The following is a 15,369-nucleotide window of genomic DNA, read 5'->3' on the forward strand; positions in this document are numbered from 1 at the left end:
TAAGCATGATTGGAGAAGCGTGCTTGCAATATTCTTTAATCCAACATCTTTTGTTTTCCCATAAAGTCTTTCAACCTTTGGGTAGATAATGAGATAATATATAAGGGAAGTTGCATTAGTACATACTCACTCCATTCTTAAATGTATTGTATAATTAAAAATTATAACTCATAGAATATGTTTGCTTTAGTTTGGCTTGTTTTTATTTATGTAGGGAAATGAAACAATAATATTCATGACGTCTAAAGATATGATGGAAAAATCTGAACATAAAGTATCTTTTTCTAGTTACTTCAGAGTGAGGAAAACACCAACATAGAAACAGATCATACATTCATATTTTCGGTACTTTCTCTTTTGTAGACCATGAGACAGAAATAGCATTTTAGTGTACAATTATGAGACAATACCTAATTATGAAGGAAGCAGAACAAAGTACACCAGGCAGAGAGTTTCACGCCAGCCTGATAAATGATGCCCAGAAAATAAACAGCAACATTCAGACCTGTGCCAAAGGAAGGAAGGACTTCTCTCTTTGCACACATGTAGTCAGTGACTACCCCATGCCCAGAAGAGTATGTTCTTGGGTTAGGTCCCCAGTGAATATGCCTCACATGGCAGGAGCAATTATGTGTGGAATTGGGTTCACTGCACGCACACAGTTCAATAAGGTTGTGGGAAGATCAATGTACAGTGAAGAAAATTAAAAACAGAATAAAAATACTTGTATCTATTACAAATTAAAGTCTCACTGAGTTACTACAAATAGTTTAGTGCTTTTTAAAATAGAAGATGAAAAGTGATATTACATATATGGATTATCATAGAGTGTAAAGTTTTATTATTGAATTTGGGGGACACAAATGATCAGAATGACTCTAAGATAATAAATATACTGTATATACAAAAAGCCAACCCTTGGCTTTGGTGTTATTTATAAGATGTTTTCCACTTGTAGCATAGAAGTGTATTTCTTTAATGTATTCTTTTCATCGTGTAAATTGGTTAAAGACAAAAGAAATCAGCTCCCTCTGTCCATAACTGGAATGGACCATGTGATTTCATCTCATTTGCCGTGAAGCCTTAAAATATCTCTTTATGAAGCCGCATGGTAAGACACACAAATAAATAGAACATTTAGGTGCAGGAAGATGTTGCCAGGTTGGCTTTTCATGGAGACTGGCTGACCTTGTAGGAGAAACACAGGATAGGGGTCTGCAGAGACAGAGGTGAATCAGGGATCGGCCACTGGCTCAGGTGAGACGCTGGATACAATATTCAAACTCTGTTTATAAAGTGCTGATGGCAACAACCTATGCTCCTGGATTGTTATGAGATTTCAACGAGAGAAAGCCTATAAAGTACTAATTTCTGACACATGGCAACTTAGGTGTTCAATAAAAAATGCCCTTTTCTTTGCTTTCCGGCATCCACTTGGTGCTGCTTTGAGTGTCCCCCATACAAATGCATTTACTTTCCATAGGGAAAGCCTACTGGTGGTTTTAATTGTCAGTAAAGAGTAGTTATTTGATATCGTGTTTAAACACACTTGGTCCTTTATTTATGTTGGCTTTAGGAATCTGTTACATATACAGGTTTAGGTTTTGCTACAGTCTAAATGGTGCTTTTGGATTAATCACTTAAATTCTCTGGTCCTCACTTGCTTCGTTTATAGAATGCTTCCAGCAATAAATTATCTTTGTGAAGTTATACATTTAGAAAGACATTTTAGAAGTGTACAGTGAAACTTGCAAATAAAAAAAACTGCTCAAATAAGCACTTAGCATATACTGGGCCTGGTGAGTCCAGTGTCATTATTGTCATTATCTATTTATTTATTTTTGCTACATAGTATTTCCTGATAACAGTGTCAAAAATGCCTCCAAATCTCCGAAATTAAATCTGAACAATCTCTTTGAAGACTGATGTTTGCTTTTGTTTGTTCCTCACTCCCACGGCTTCCACGCTGCCCTTCAAGACCTGTTTCTGTGTACCGTAGCGGGCCAGTCACGCATACTTGCTGTATGAGCAAGAAGTCTGTCTGCTTCTCTGGAGGCACACAGAGAAGGTGAACAGGCGCTCCACACATTGTAATCTCTGTCTCCGCTGCTGTCCCTCCAGGAACGAACCTCACTCTAGCAGAGCTGGGCATCTGCGAGCCCTCCCCGCACCGCAGCGGCTACTGCTCGGACCTGGGAATTCTCCACCAAGGCTATTCCCTGAGCACAGGCTCGGACGCCGACTCGGACACCGAGGGCGGGATGTCCCCCGAACATGCCATCAGGCTGTGGGGCAGAGGGATCAAATCCCGGCGCAGCTCCGGCCTCTCCAGTCGTGAGAATTCAGCCCTTACTCTCACCGACTCTGACAACGAAAATAAGTCAGACGAGGAGAACGGTAGGCCTGCTTCTTAAATACCTTTGAATGTTCTGTGCCCTGCTCGACATGGAGCTTGGGATTTTTTTTTTTTTTTTGGTCTTTTTATAAAGAGGTATAATAAAACCGTTCATTTTCTTTTAAACTGACCTTGTCTACCCAGGCTGAGCTGGGGGAAAAATAAACCAGCAACTCTCAAGCACAGGAGAAATGAGAAGAGAATTTTAAAATCATACTTTGATGATAACACAGCATTTGGGTGTAGTCAGTGGGTCTTATTAGCAAGTAAATTACATGGCAAAAGAGGCAGCTTGATAAACTATGACCTGTACCTAAAGAATGTCCTCTCTGCACAAGTTTCTAGGTCTTTGTATTGATTTCCCCTTCTCAGTAAATGGCAACCTGGGTTATTTTTTTCATGGAGATCTCTTAAGAAGCCTTATCTTGGACTTTCATTTCCAGGCGTATCACCTCATATCCGTATGGAAGATCAGACTTGGAACACAGACTCTGGAGTTTAATAATGACAAATAGGAAGGGAATTGTCCTCAGAAAAGGCTTCTCTTCCAGGTTTACTTTTCCCCTTCGTACCAGTGTAGGTTAATGGCTCGCCACATCTTCCATCACAAATCACTGTTGTCTACCCATCAGCTTTGTAGGTGGGTTTTAATGAAACTTTGAAAATTAAATGCCTCTGATCATTAAGCGGTAAATACAGGGAAGCCTGAGCAAGTCATTTAAGAGATAAGGTGCTTATTTGTGGATTCCCTAGCAACTTGAAACTGTGTTTAGTCAAATACAGATTTTAAGAGATAAAGTGGATTAGGTACAGCTGATTTCTGAAGAAAACATCAAATGCTCTGCAGTTTGTTATGAATAGACTGTGTGTTTGCTAAAAGAATTACCATTAAAATGTTTACAAATAGATCAGTTAAGAATATTTATATAAAATATTATAAACTTCTGCTAGAGCAGCTTTAAGTATCTTCTTTCAATGAAAAAAGAAAAAGAAATTTACAGGCAGACAGCTTGTTGTGAATGCAAAAACATAGCTAAATACCATTTAATCTTGAAACTGTTGAAAATACATCATTTTCTGGGTAAGTAGCATATATTCAAAAAGATGTCACTGTTGCATTTAAATCTATCTTTAATTTTGAAATAATTTATTCTACAGTGGGACAAGGGGATGTGTCTTAGCCTCCATTCCTTTAGCTAATCAAGGTGTGCTCTCACAGAAAAACCTGCACTTGACTCCTTTTGAATGTTAACAAAATTCTTACACTTGGCACATTTACCATTCTTAGGTGCTTATTTCATAGGAAATTACTTTTAGAAGTTTCTAGGAAGGCATACATTGAATTCATTTGCTGCTGTCCTTTTTCAACTTGTGTGTGTCAGATACTATTTAAACGGAGGCAGTTTGATTGCCTAATAAACAAAATCACTTGTATTCCAAGAATTTATGGTACATTTTAAATAAGGCATTTTAGCAAATGCTCCACGGTGCTATTCTCACATCTCCACAAAGAATCATGCAAATGGGGCTCTTTATACAGATTTATAGAGTCTGTCCTCTCTTCTTTCAAGTTTTATCTCTATATAGGTATCTACAGATCTGTATCTGTATGTCTCAAACACAACCAGTGAGGGAAGGTTTCCAGAGAAGCCAAGTAAGAAAAGAATTCTTGCCTTGAATTTACATAGCACTGCTTCTGATGGGAAAATGATATATTTAACATGTATTTTGTAGGCCAGTCATAGTTTCTCATTTTTTTTTCAGTATTATTTGAAACATCATGTCTGAACAATTTCTACTTTGTGAGAGCATATATGTAAATCTCTACATTTAATAGGAAAAAAAAAACCAATCCCTAGCAATAGTGTCTAGATTTTTCTGTAATCCTACTTATAATACAATTAGAATTGTATAAAGAGAAATGTATTTGGAGGCTCTATGCAGCTCTGTAGGTAGATGCATCTGGCAAAGCTTGTGGTAGATATTGAAGCCAGAGCCTAAGAGAGGTGATAGTTATTTCTAGATATGCAGACAGAATGTCTTACCTTCCCTCTTTTTAAGAAATTATCAGTATGTCATTTATGCAAATTATGTACATAATGCAGATTCTGGGCTCATTTTTGGCAGAAAATAAAAATTTTAAATCTACATGTCACACCCTAAACTCTGATCCTATTGAAAGTAAGGTATGAGCAACTCTGCAAGCTGGGGCATTAACTTCACTAAAGTTTTTTGCTCTTTTTCTCTGACAAATTCTGTTTAGCTCACAAAGAAATCAATGCTTTTTCACATGGCTGATTTTATGAACTTTAGGAATGTATTATCATATAGATTGACAGTTGCCCCACTGGTTCCACACCACAGCATGGACACTTCCAAAGCCATCATTAATTTCTCACACTTGTACCCAGCAATGGCTGCTTCTGTAATAAACACTATGTCCTTCAGAACCAAATCAATAGTCTCCTAGGTATTTCTCTCTTGAAGAGCAAGTCACAGAATCTATACTTTGAAAAAGAAGCTCTTCAATTCAGTTTTGAGGATACATGATCATCAAATGAATCTTTTCTGTCGGGTTCGGTTTACGGTAGAATCATTTGACACTTAGATTTTTCACAGTTGTGTACTTAAAACTTCTCTTTTTAAAAGATCTGATTGTGATTTTGCTAACCAGGGCAAGCAAGTGAAGTCAGATCTCAAAAACTTACTTTTGTGTCTAGAATATAAAGTATGCATGTAGTTTTCAAAATTATGTGACGAAACTCTGGTTTTGATATTGCCCATGTTTCTTTCTAGATCCTAGCTCATTGTTGACCAGACTTCCTGTGTGCTTCTGTGACACAAATGATCCACTCACTTGACTGTCCTGCCATGCTGAATGCATAAACTTGTTTTACTTTACTGTATTTACAGTATAGACAGGCCAAGATATTACTACTCATAGCTGTGCATCTTACCCTCTCAGTAAGGCTGCAAAATTAACATTGTACTGGCTGGAGTTGTGTTGCTTTAAATAGATAAGATTTCCCTGTTCAGCATATCTTACCAGGTTCTTTATCTCTGTCTTGACACTCATGATGGCTGGGCTAGCAATGACAAGGAGAATTGAGAACAGCTTGACCAAGATTTTGCTCGGAGAAATTCGACTGCATCAGTACAAAGGGCTTTCCTACTGATTTTAAATTAGAATCTTACCTTTTATTTTAGCTATAAATGTCCCACTTATCACATGTCCTCGAATCCTTTTGTATCACCTAAGTTACAGAAAAAAATGGGATGGTCACTAATACACAAGAATAACTAATTGCCTCCTAAAGATGCAAAATCTAGTCTTTGTATTCTTGACGCCCTCAGGCAGTTTCTTCCACTTGCTTGAGGACTTAAAAATACCCTACAGCTCCCCCACCCCAGTGTAATCCTAGTTTCAGTTATTTTATTGACAGAGAGAGAGAGAGAGAGAGAGAGAGAGAGAGAGAGAGAGAATTAAATCTGGCATCCGTCAAAGAGTTAGGTGGGAAATTTACTTTTTCTCTTACCTCTCTGTTTTCACTCAAAAACGATGTACATTTTCCCTTGTCAATTCGGAGTTTTATAATTGTCATGATATTCTTTGAAGTTGAAAATATAAATGTTGGATTAATTCTACTGCATTTCACACAATGTATTTATACAATTAGCCAAGTCTCAACAAATAATGGATTTGTATAAAGTGTATTTGTGGACCATGATTCCATTAGATTCCATTAGATTGTGAGTCTTTTTGGCGGAGATCTGCAACACGTCTGTGTCTTAGGCAAAGATTCTGCACACCCAGATTCTTGCCCTTTCTTAACCAACATAAGAGGAATAAACCCTAGGGTGGGAGGTTTTATTTAGTACCAGGGCCACTGTGAGTTGTTCCTGCCAACTAAGTCTCGTTCATTTGTATAGGAGGTGAGTTTGTTAAAGTCTTCCTAAATTCTCTCTGTGTGTGTGTGTGTGTGTGTGTGTGTGTGTACAGCAATGCTATACTTTCAATAGAGTTCTTCTGTAGTTTTTATCACATTTAGAATTCTATTTCTTTTTGTTCAATTTTCTCAGATTTTTCAAACTTTTTATCATTTCTGTGAGATATATGAACCTTTTAATATACAGCTAATTTATTCAGTACATACATTTAAATGCTCTGTCAGGGTAATTTTTCAATTAAATTTTCTTCCCTACTTGCTTTCACTTTGTTTCAGATAGATTACTTATTGTCAACAAATTGCAGCAGGACGGGTCTGAGTGTCAGTTCTTAGGTTCATTTCAACATTTTAACCATTGGCCCACAGGTAGCAAAATTTCTGTGACTCATCAGAAGACAATTGTTGGAATACTTTGGATATTACTAGTTGCAGCTATAATAAAGCAGAAAACAATTTCTTACGATGACACTTGTGAATCTGAATATGAGGTTGTTTATGCTCAAGTATTGTTACTTTTTCTAGAAAATATGTAGTGAAATAAAAGTAATTAAGTGTGACCAAAAAGAGTGATCTTGTATTTTAAAGTCAGAGTTTCTAATAGCTTTAAAGGCACGGGAAACTTTATTTTTCAATTCTGTGTTTTCTATCTTTATTAAAATAGCCAGTTAGGAAGATTTATTTCACCAAGAGAATAGTATTTTATTTATAAAAATCTATCATTGTACTTAACGCTATATTGAAAGCATTCCTAAGTTCTTTTTAAGAGCGCCTTCCCAGTTATTTAGGAGGTAGATTACCTACCCCTAATGAAAATGAATTCACGACTGGACAGTGAGTTTCCACTTTCACACTTCTTCACTATTCTTACATTCATGTAAATTTATTTTATATTTTATAATCTACTTCTTCCTTCTACTCTGTATAATATAAAAAAATCTACAAAGAATGTCTAGGACAAAGAAACAGTTAGCTGCAGACATAGTCAAGGTTTCACAATTTTCCTCTTAAAGAAAAGTAAAATACATAGCTATAGAAAACATACATTAGCAGTTAACTGTCTTTTTTATGTTGATATGGGATAATTTCTTTTCTTTTCCCATCAGAATTATAGCAAAGATCTCTGTGGAACCTAAAGAAAAAAAATGGTCTCAATTCCCCAAAAAAACGAAACAAAACAAAACAAAAATCAGGAAAAGCATGGAACAAATTTTCAAGGCATTTTGATAACTATTATGTCAAACTGTGTTAAAGTTTTTTCCGTACTTGCAAATTTGAAAGAGTAACAATTATGAAATAAGAGTATGAAATGGGTTATCGTGGATTGACAAAAAAAGTAAACAGAACATTATGGGTCCTCAGCCTTGTCTATTCCCAAATGACGTGATGATCTCATCTTAAAGACTACTGTGACTCCCTAAGAAATCCAAGTAGTAGAGCCTTTAAAGGCATCTTATTTTTTGAAGCGTTTGTAACAGGAATTGGAAAGGTATGATTATTGCAGTGCTGAAACATAGCTGATAATAATTGCTGCCAGAGACACCATGTGAGATTGTCACGTGGTCACATGGAAGAATATATCAGCAAGAAGTGAAAGGATTAATATTCTGCAGTGGGCTTGTATGCTACTTTAGAGGTTTAGGTTTTGGGCAAATTAAGCAGTGCTTACATTCCCTTCCCATAGACCAGAATGCTTCAAAGAATTTAAGACTATGTGCCTTGTTTCCATACTGCGCGTTCCAGATTATAAACTTCAGTGGCATGGTCCTTGGTTATTTATATATTTCTTTCTTTCCTTTGGTGGCTTCTTTCATGTCTGTTAATGCTCCCAGGGGCTATCAAGCAATGACTCCATTCAATAAATACAATAAATAAAATGAAGCACTAAGCCTCACTTTTGGCAAGGGCAGTCTGATTATTACACGTGTAATCTCCAGGCCTTCGGGGAGACATTGGGCTCGGTGGATAATCATTTGGTTTTAAGCTGCTGAGTCCCTGATATCAGTGCTTTAACTTTCACTGGAGTAGCAAAGGCAGTGTAAGAGTAAGAGGCAAAATGTGTTTGTCAGTTCACTCTAGGAAGCATCTGCAGTAAGAAAACTAACATCGCTTTTTGTTCAGGCATATTTTTAATTTGACTGTTGTTTGTCAGGGATCGAATTAAATTTATTGATTTCTCATTAAATTCATTGGTATTTTTTAGGTATACAGTACAGTTACATTCATCATTGGGATCTTATACATTTACATGATATATCTTGGTTCTTACTTTTTCCCCATATCCCTGCCCTCCTTTCACCCCCTCCCCCCTTCCCTATTCACAAAGACTTTGTTTCCATTTTTTCCTTTCCTCATATTTTTTCTTTTCTCTTTTTTCCTTTTCCCTACCCTTCCCACTTCCTACTCCTTTAGCCCTTTTCTTCCTATATCACATTATCAGTTATACAACTTGAACCTTATTTATGCTTTTAGTTTTTCACACCAGAGAAACTATTTGGTACTTACACATGTGTGTCCTATTTATTTCACTTAAGTGTATAGCCTCAACATGCATCCATTGAGTTCTAAATGACTCTAGTTTCTCATTCTCTATGGCTGAGTAGTATCAAATTAAATTTGTATAAGAGATAGAGAGATGTGCTATGAATCAATTATTACAGTCCTAAATAAATTGAGTTAAAGCTAAGATAGTATAATTTTGCTACAGACAACTGAATCTGGATGAACCTGCACAGAAGAGAATGCCAAACTAAAAAGGATCTGAGGAGAACATAAGAGATGTAATAAAACATTTCAGTTAGCCCTTCTGCAACTGGCACAGTTGGAGGAAGAAAATTTCAAGTAACACGTTTATACATAGGGCAGGAATTGCAGAGAGGTAGGCCATATATGTGTATATATATATATATCTATCTCTATATATATAGATAGATAGATATATATATATGATTTAATTTGAGTATTTTTTTAAAGCTAGCTGAAAAAGCTGTCTAGGAAAGCTGTATTTTCCAAGTTTCCCTAAGCACAGTGCGAGTGATGCTAAAGGAGTCGGAGATGGGATAAGAGATTCATGGGACAGCCATCAACAGCACAGGTTATGAATCCAGCCCATAGAGTTGTTCTATTTTGTCAACCCAGTATTTATTGAATTAGATCACTAACACTTCAAAAGTGTTAGAGTTCATATTGGAATTTCTATCTTTGGATGCTCTTGAATCATGAGAAAGCTCCGTGATGATGGTTTAGGTTTTGCTCTGCACAAACCTAGTCCAGCAGAGAGAATACAGTCAGAGCACATGTAGGTGGGACTCTGACCAAGGTTGGGGTTCACTGAGTGCCCTTCATGCTGGCCCATGGTATGGAGTTGAATTATCAGGATGACTGCCCTAAACTTTCAGCAAATCAGAGATAATAAACACTGTAGCAATAAAGCCAAAATCTAGTGCTTTTGTTTTAATGAAACATGTGTTTAGAATAATATTACTTCTCTTTTATAGGTTTGACTCATCTTCAAAGTGTATTTGCTGTACCAAATTTCTAAAATGGTTTTAAGTCATTTAGATTTCAATGCTTCAGATAAAATTAAATCAAATTAAAATCAGCTTAATTTGAGAAGCAATAAAATAATTATATTTTTGTGAGGGAGGGGTTTAAATGGATGACACTTGATTTCCATCTTCTCAAGATGCCCTGAAGTACTGAAAAATTAAGGTTAAAAAAATCTATGATTTCATATACACTTAAAACCATTTTCACGTGAATGTACCTGTGTGGACTTTTACAAAATAGATGGAGGCAAAATCTCCTTTAAAAACTTGAACTGCTTTAACTGATTGAAGAAAACCCCAGCACTTTACAGGAGGAAACCATTAAAGATGGAGCAAACAAGTACTAATTATGTTCAGTTTGGATCCAGCAAGTGGTTTAGAGAGTCTGTTACATTGAAATGAAAGGCGCCAAAACCTAGGTGAGGAGAGGAAATAGCAGTGATATGGGAAGTCGAGCTCCCCAAAGGAGGAGGACAAAAGACAAGGAGCAAAGTGGGGTGAAAGTGAGCTGAGGATGTGTGCGAATTCAGCAGAATGCAGAAGTAAAGAAATATTCTATGGGGAATAAACAGGATCCCTAGCAGTATGCAGGGAGATCACTAATTCGCCATGATTGGTATTCCCACTATCCCACCAATCCAGGGATATTTGTGAAAAAGAAAGGGTCACTGGAGTATAAACATGTTTCCTGATGAAATGTAAGTCGACGGTCTGAAAGACCATTCTTTAGAAAATAAGTGGTTAGGTGTTAAATTTGTGGAGGTTTATGGGATCCTGACACTACAGCACGTTTCCATTTGTGTTAAACATAAAAAGGGACATGAATTTATACTAAGAAAGCTAGACACAGGAAGAAGATTCAGAAAGATTTTATTTTAATGCATCTCATGTAAGAAACTAATACACATGTATTAATCTAAAAGGATCTTTGAAATGAATAAAAAGCTTTGTACTTGGTATGCATGTTGGTTAAATAGGCATATCTAATTATGCAAACAAAACTATTTTTTTGTTAATTTGGAGATGTAGGAGATTTCGGGCCTGGCTGCCCGTTGTCCTTCATTGTACAAAGCTATTTTGTGTGTTTCTCTGTATGTGTTTATCTGTATTCTGTGTGCATGGCAGGAGAGGTGTCACTGGGAAAAAGAATGCTCTTGAGAAGAATGGACCTCAAGAAATTGAAGTTTCCTGAATTCCAGATAAATTTTAGCATACAGTTGCAAGGGAAGAAGAAAAAAGACACCTCTGTTGAATGTCTTTGACTTGAACTTCCTTCGTCATCTCACAGCAAGAAGCATGCACTTAAAGTCTCAGATACTTTCAGCCAATTGTGCTGGCGTGTGGAGGCGCACGTAGGTCAGGGTGCACATGAAGCTGCCCTCTTTTCTCTCAAGTCCAACATAAGGACTCTTTGCACTGGGGAGCCCAGGATCACCTTGAGTCTGACAGAGAAATCTCTAACTTGGTGGGGAGTCTACTTTTTTTTCTTTTGTAATATCTAATCTTCTATGTTCCTCAGCCCTTCCCAGCACTCATCTCTTCTTCCAGAACATTCTTACTGCACCCTGCCCGCCCAAATCTAACAAGGTCTGCTTACCTCATTGTGAACTAATTTCTCTAGTATTTCATTTTATTCTTAACATCAGTAGGACTGCGTTTCCAAAATATAGTTTAAGCATATACACTTCACCGAGATGCAGGGAAAAAAATAGGAATTGTATACATGCATTTAAAAAATTTTACCCTTTAAAATTTCGATTTTGATTATATTTTTATAACACATAACATATTGTATATGCACACATACACATATGTAGGACAGATTATATTAGTGCAGACATGTATACATTGGAAATGGTACCACATTGATATAGGTACATCACAGATTGTTGAATGGCTATTATTTTAGATATTATTTTTTCCTAGGAGAAGAGATCTAAGCAGTCAGTGTCCCCCCTGGAATATGTTGATAATCCATTGTGTTGTGACAACCTATTAGATTGCCATATTGTTCACGATCGTCTCTGCTAACCATGCTTTACTGTTTTTGTGAAGTGCTTCCTTCTCTCAATTTCCTATGCTGACTTTCACTTCTTAGGCAGATAGCTAGGAACATTTACTTTGTTGTTTATTGAAGAAAGCAAGTGTGTTTTTTTTATGGAGCAAAAATATACACTTTCTAAATATAAAAATATATATATATATATATATATATATATATATATATATATACATATATATATATATATATATATATATACATATACATATAAAAGTATATATAATGTGGAAAGTAGTAAGGGCAACTTTGAGGAGATGCCATTTTATTTTAGGTTGTTAAGTGTGGGTTAGGGCTCCAATAGTAGAAATGTGATGCTACAAATTGCAGATGAACAAGAATTGGTGTGTGTGGTGTTAGAAAAAGGAAGAAGGGTAAAGGTGGAGATTTTTCAGGGGATAGTGTCTTCCAGAAACTTCAAGGTCTAGTCAGACTAATTGAAACATAGTGATTTTTTTTTTTTGGACAGCTGAATTATGTCAATGAATGTGTAGCAACCAGATGACTAAGAAGAGTGCTTCATCCTAAGGAGTTAAGGTGCAATGCAGAAGATTTTAGAGAACTATTAAAAGAGTATTTAATCAGAGACTGTTCAATTTTGCAAAGCCGCTGATTAACACAAACACACACACACATATACACACGTTTGCACAGGAAGGTACCAATATTAGATGCTGTGATACAGATTTGGAAGCTATAATCCCGGTAGAAGGATGCAAGAAACATTTAGATGACAGTGAGTCTCCCTGCCTCTTGGCATTTGGGTAGGAGGAATTAACCCCTGAGTAGCATATGAAAACTGAAAATTTTTAATTGAGATATTAAAATTTGAAAAGCACATAATTTGAAACAGTAACAAAAAAATAGGAGCAGGTGCATATTTCCACGCACACCCAATACAGGAAGCATTTCTTACAGTGTTAACAGTATCTGCCTACATAGACAAGATAATATTACAACAGCTAGGCTCTGGTGATTACAGGATTCAATCAAATGATTAATAAAATAACATCAGATATTACTATGTACAAGGAAAATGGTCACAATATTATTTTAAAGGAACAATTAGTGTGATGTAGGTGTACATGAGCTAGAACAATTCTGGGCTAATATTTCTTCGTGATTCTATCTGCTTCTATATCCTTGCTATTTCTTCATGAGTCATATTCTCATGTAATGCTTAATTGCTCCTGTAACTACAATTATGTCTTCCTTTTTATCCCTAATCTTTCATATTTTTAATCTCTCATGTTTTTTTTTATAAATCAGGCTTAAAAGAGGTCTATTTATGTTTCAAGCTTTCCACTTGTCTTTAGTATTTACTCTCATGTTTTTATTTTTCATTAAGTTTGTCTTCGTTATATTTTTAATTCCCTCATTTTACTTTTGGAAGGTATTTTATTTCTTTTCTAAATTTTTAGGATGGGTACTAGCTTGTGGCACTTACAATCTCCTTTATTTAATAGAATGACTATAATTATCATGCCCTAAATAATTTGATATGACATGTTTATCTTTTCATTGCTTTATGAAACAGTTTCAGTTCCTTTAAACATTCAGAATAAAGGAGAATCCTAGCTGTACAATTTTTTTAGTTTATTACTAACAAATATTGAAGAAAGATAATATTGTACTGTTGATTATTTATGTAATATATATTTCATATACAAGTGTACATAACATATATCTGTACTCTACAGTTATGTGGAATATATACTCTATAAAATAAATGTATATTTCTATACAAACATAAAAAAGCATGAAGAATAGAAATTACCTATAGTTTTGTCAGTCATAACTAATTCATATTTTATATCTATTTTAGTCTTTATGTTTCTAAGAGAGATAAAAAGATGAATATTTTTATACAGTTGGCATCATGAGTTATAAGCCTTTATGTATCTTTATTTTTTGAGTAAATACTCTAAGCACTTTTCCATAGCATTACATAGTTTTTGCAGTATTTAAAGGATGCACATCACTCATTTAACAAAATATATCTTCTCAGTATTTTTTCATCGAGCCTTTAACTTATTTTTATTTTAGTGGCAGGAAGGCAGTGTGATAAGTAAAACGTGCACAGATGAATTCCTGTGCTTACCCCTGTTTTCTTAGTCCAAGTTCCTAGGGGAGTGAGAGCATGCACAGCTCTCCTCCCCTGTAATGCTGACAAAGCCCTTTGCTGTGGGAGCAGCCGCTCTCACACCAGTGCTGTGAGAGAAACGCCTGGCACACTTTTCTGTGATGCTCCGTAGTCTCCAGAAACCGACATTCCCATCCCGCCAAGTCATGGAGGAAAATATTTTCACTTTGCTTTTATTTATATTAATGTCCAGGAAGCTGAGCAACTCTCTACATTCACTGTAATTTTATTTTATAATTTGCAGTTGATCTCCTTATGAGAAGGTATTAGAATGAATCTTCTCATTTTTTAATTTGTATTAACTTTTGATGATGACTTCAGTGAACCTTGAGTAGGTCTGGTGTCATTGCCTGTACATGTACTTTTCAAAAGTCCATTTAGAGATAACAAAGTCACTTAGCTGCATATTCAAAAGCATTCTTGTTTTCTGAAGAATATATATACATATATTTACACACACACACATATGCATATATATGGAGAGGGAGAGACAGAGAGAGAGAGGGAGGGAGGGAGAAATAAAAAGACAAAAAGATTTGGCTTGCTGAAAATTCATTTAAAGTGGTTGCTTTAACCAAAGAAGAGAAGCTAGCTCTGAGTAAGATAGGCATTCTTTTTCCATTTGAAGTATTTCAGCTGTTGTTCAGAATGCAGGACCTTATTACAGATTGTTAATTTGTAACTAAGTCAGGACAGAATTGCGTTCTGCATGCCGAAAGAAAATTCACATCTACTAGGATAATCTCCAAGGCACCTCAAGGAGATAGAATCGAGTAAATGATGTATTAAATATTCTTAAAACTTCCTCCATCTATGGTGCCTTTGAATCAATGAGGTTAGCAATCATAAACACAGTGGTATCCCTGCTATTGGTATTTTTACAAAATAGGTAGTTCTGCATGTGAGATAAATATCTCAGTACATAAGAAAATACTCTGAAAATAATCATGTGGAAGCAATTACTGTTATAATAAGCATATGGCTCTGCTAATATACAGTGTTGCTTAATAATTGATGTTATAGAAAAAAAAAGAAATAGGAAAATGTCTATATTCTCAGGCATCCTTTTGTACATTCAGAATGCAAAAGACCCCAGTGAAACGCAGAACAATTAAGTGAGTACAGGTTGTCTTCCATTTCCGCTGATACACATTTATGACTATGAACAAGGCACATTGGGAAAGCAGGAAGTATACAAATCAACTTAATCTGTCCCACTGTGGTATTTTAGGCCCTCCACAATATAGTCCAATTTTATGTTTTTAGCCCTTGCTCCCACT

At 35.7% G+C, this 15,369-nt stretch overlaps 1 protein-coding gene across 7 annotated transcripts in view; it reads left to right on the forward strand.

Annotated features, from left to right (window-relative positions):
* The window catches only part of Tenm2 (teneurin transmembrane protein 2), a 1,175,298-nt gene that overhangs the window by 362,379 nt on the left and 797,550 nt on the right, over window positions 1-15,369 (forward strand). For 6 of the 7 annotated variants that reach the window (XM_010622224.2, XM_010622227.2, XM_033761618.1 and 3 more), the window contains one exon: window positions 2,122-2,397. The exons of the other annotated variant lie outside the window; for it this stretch is intronic. In XM_010622224.2, coding sequence (XP_010620526.1) covers window positions 2,122-2,397 — 276 coding nt within the window. The remainder of the gene's footprint in view (window positions 1-2,121; window positions 2,398-15,369) is intronic. 7 annotated transcript variants of the gene reach the window in all.

Source organism: Fukomys damarensis, unplaced genomic scaffold (assembly GCF_012274545.1).
Source record: "Fukomys damarensis isolate Sample0158 unplaced genomic scaffold, DMR_v1.0_HiC HiC_scaffold_9, whole genome shotgun sequence".
Lineage (NCBI taxonomy): Eukaryota > Metazoa > Chordata > Mammalia > Rodentia > Bathyergidae > Fukomys > Fukomys damarensis.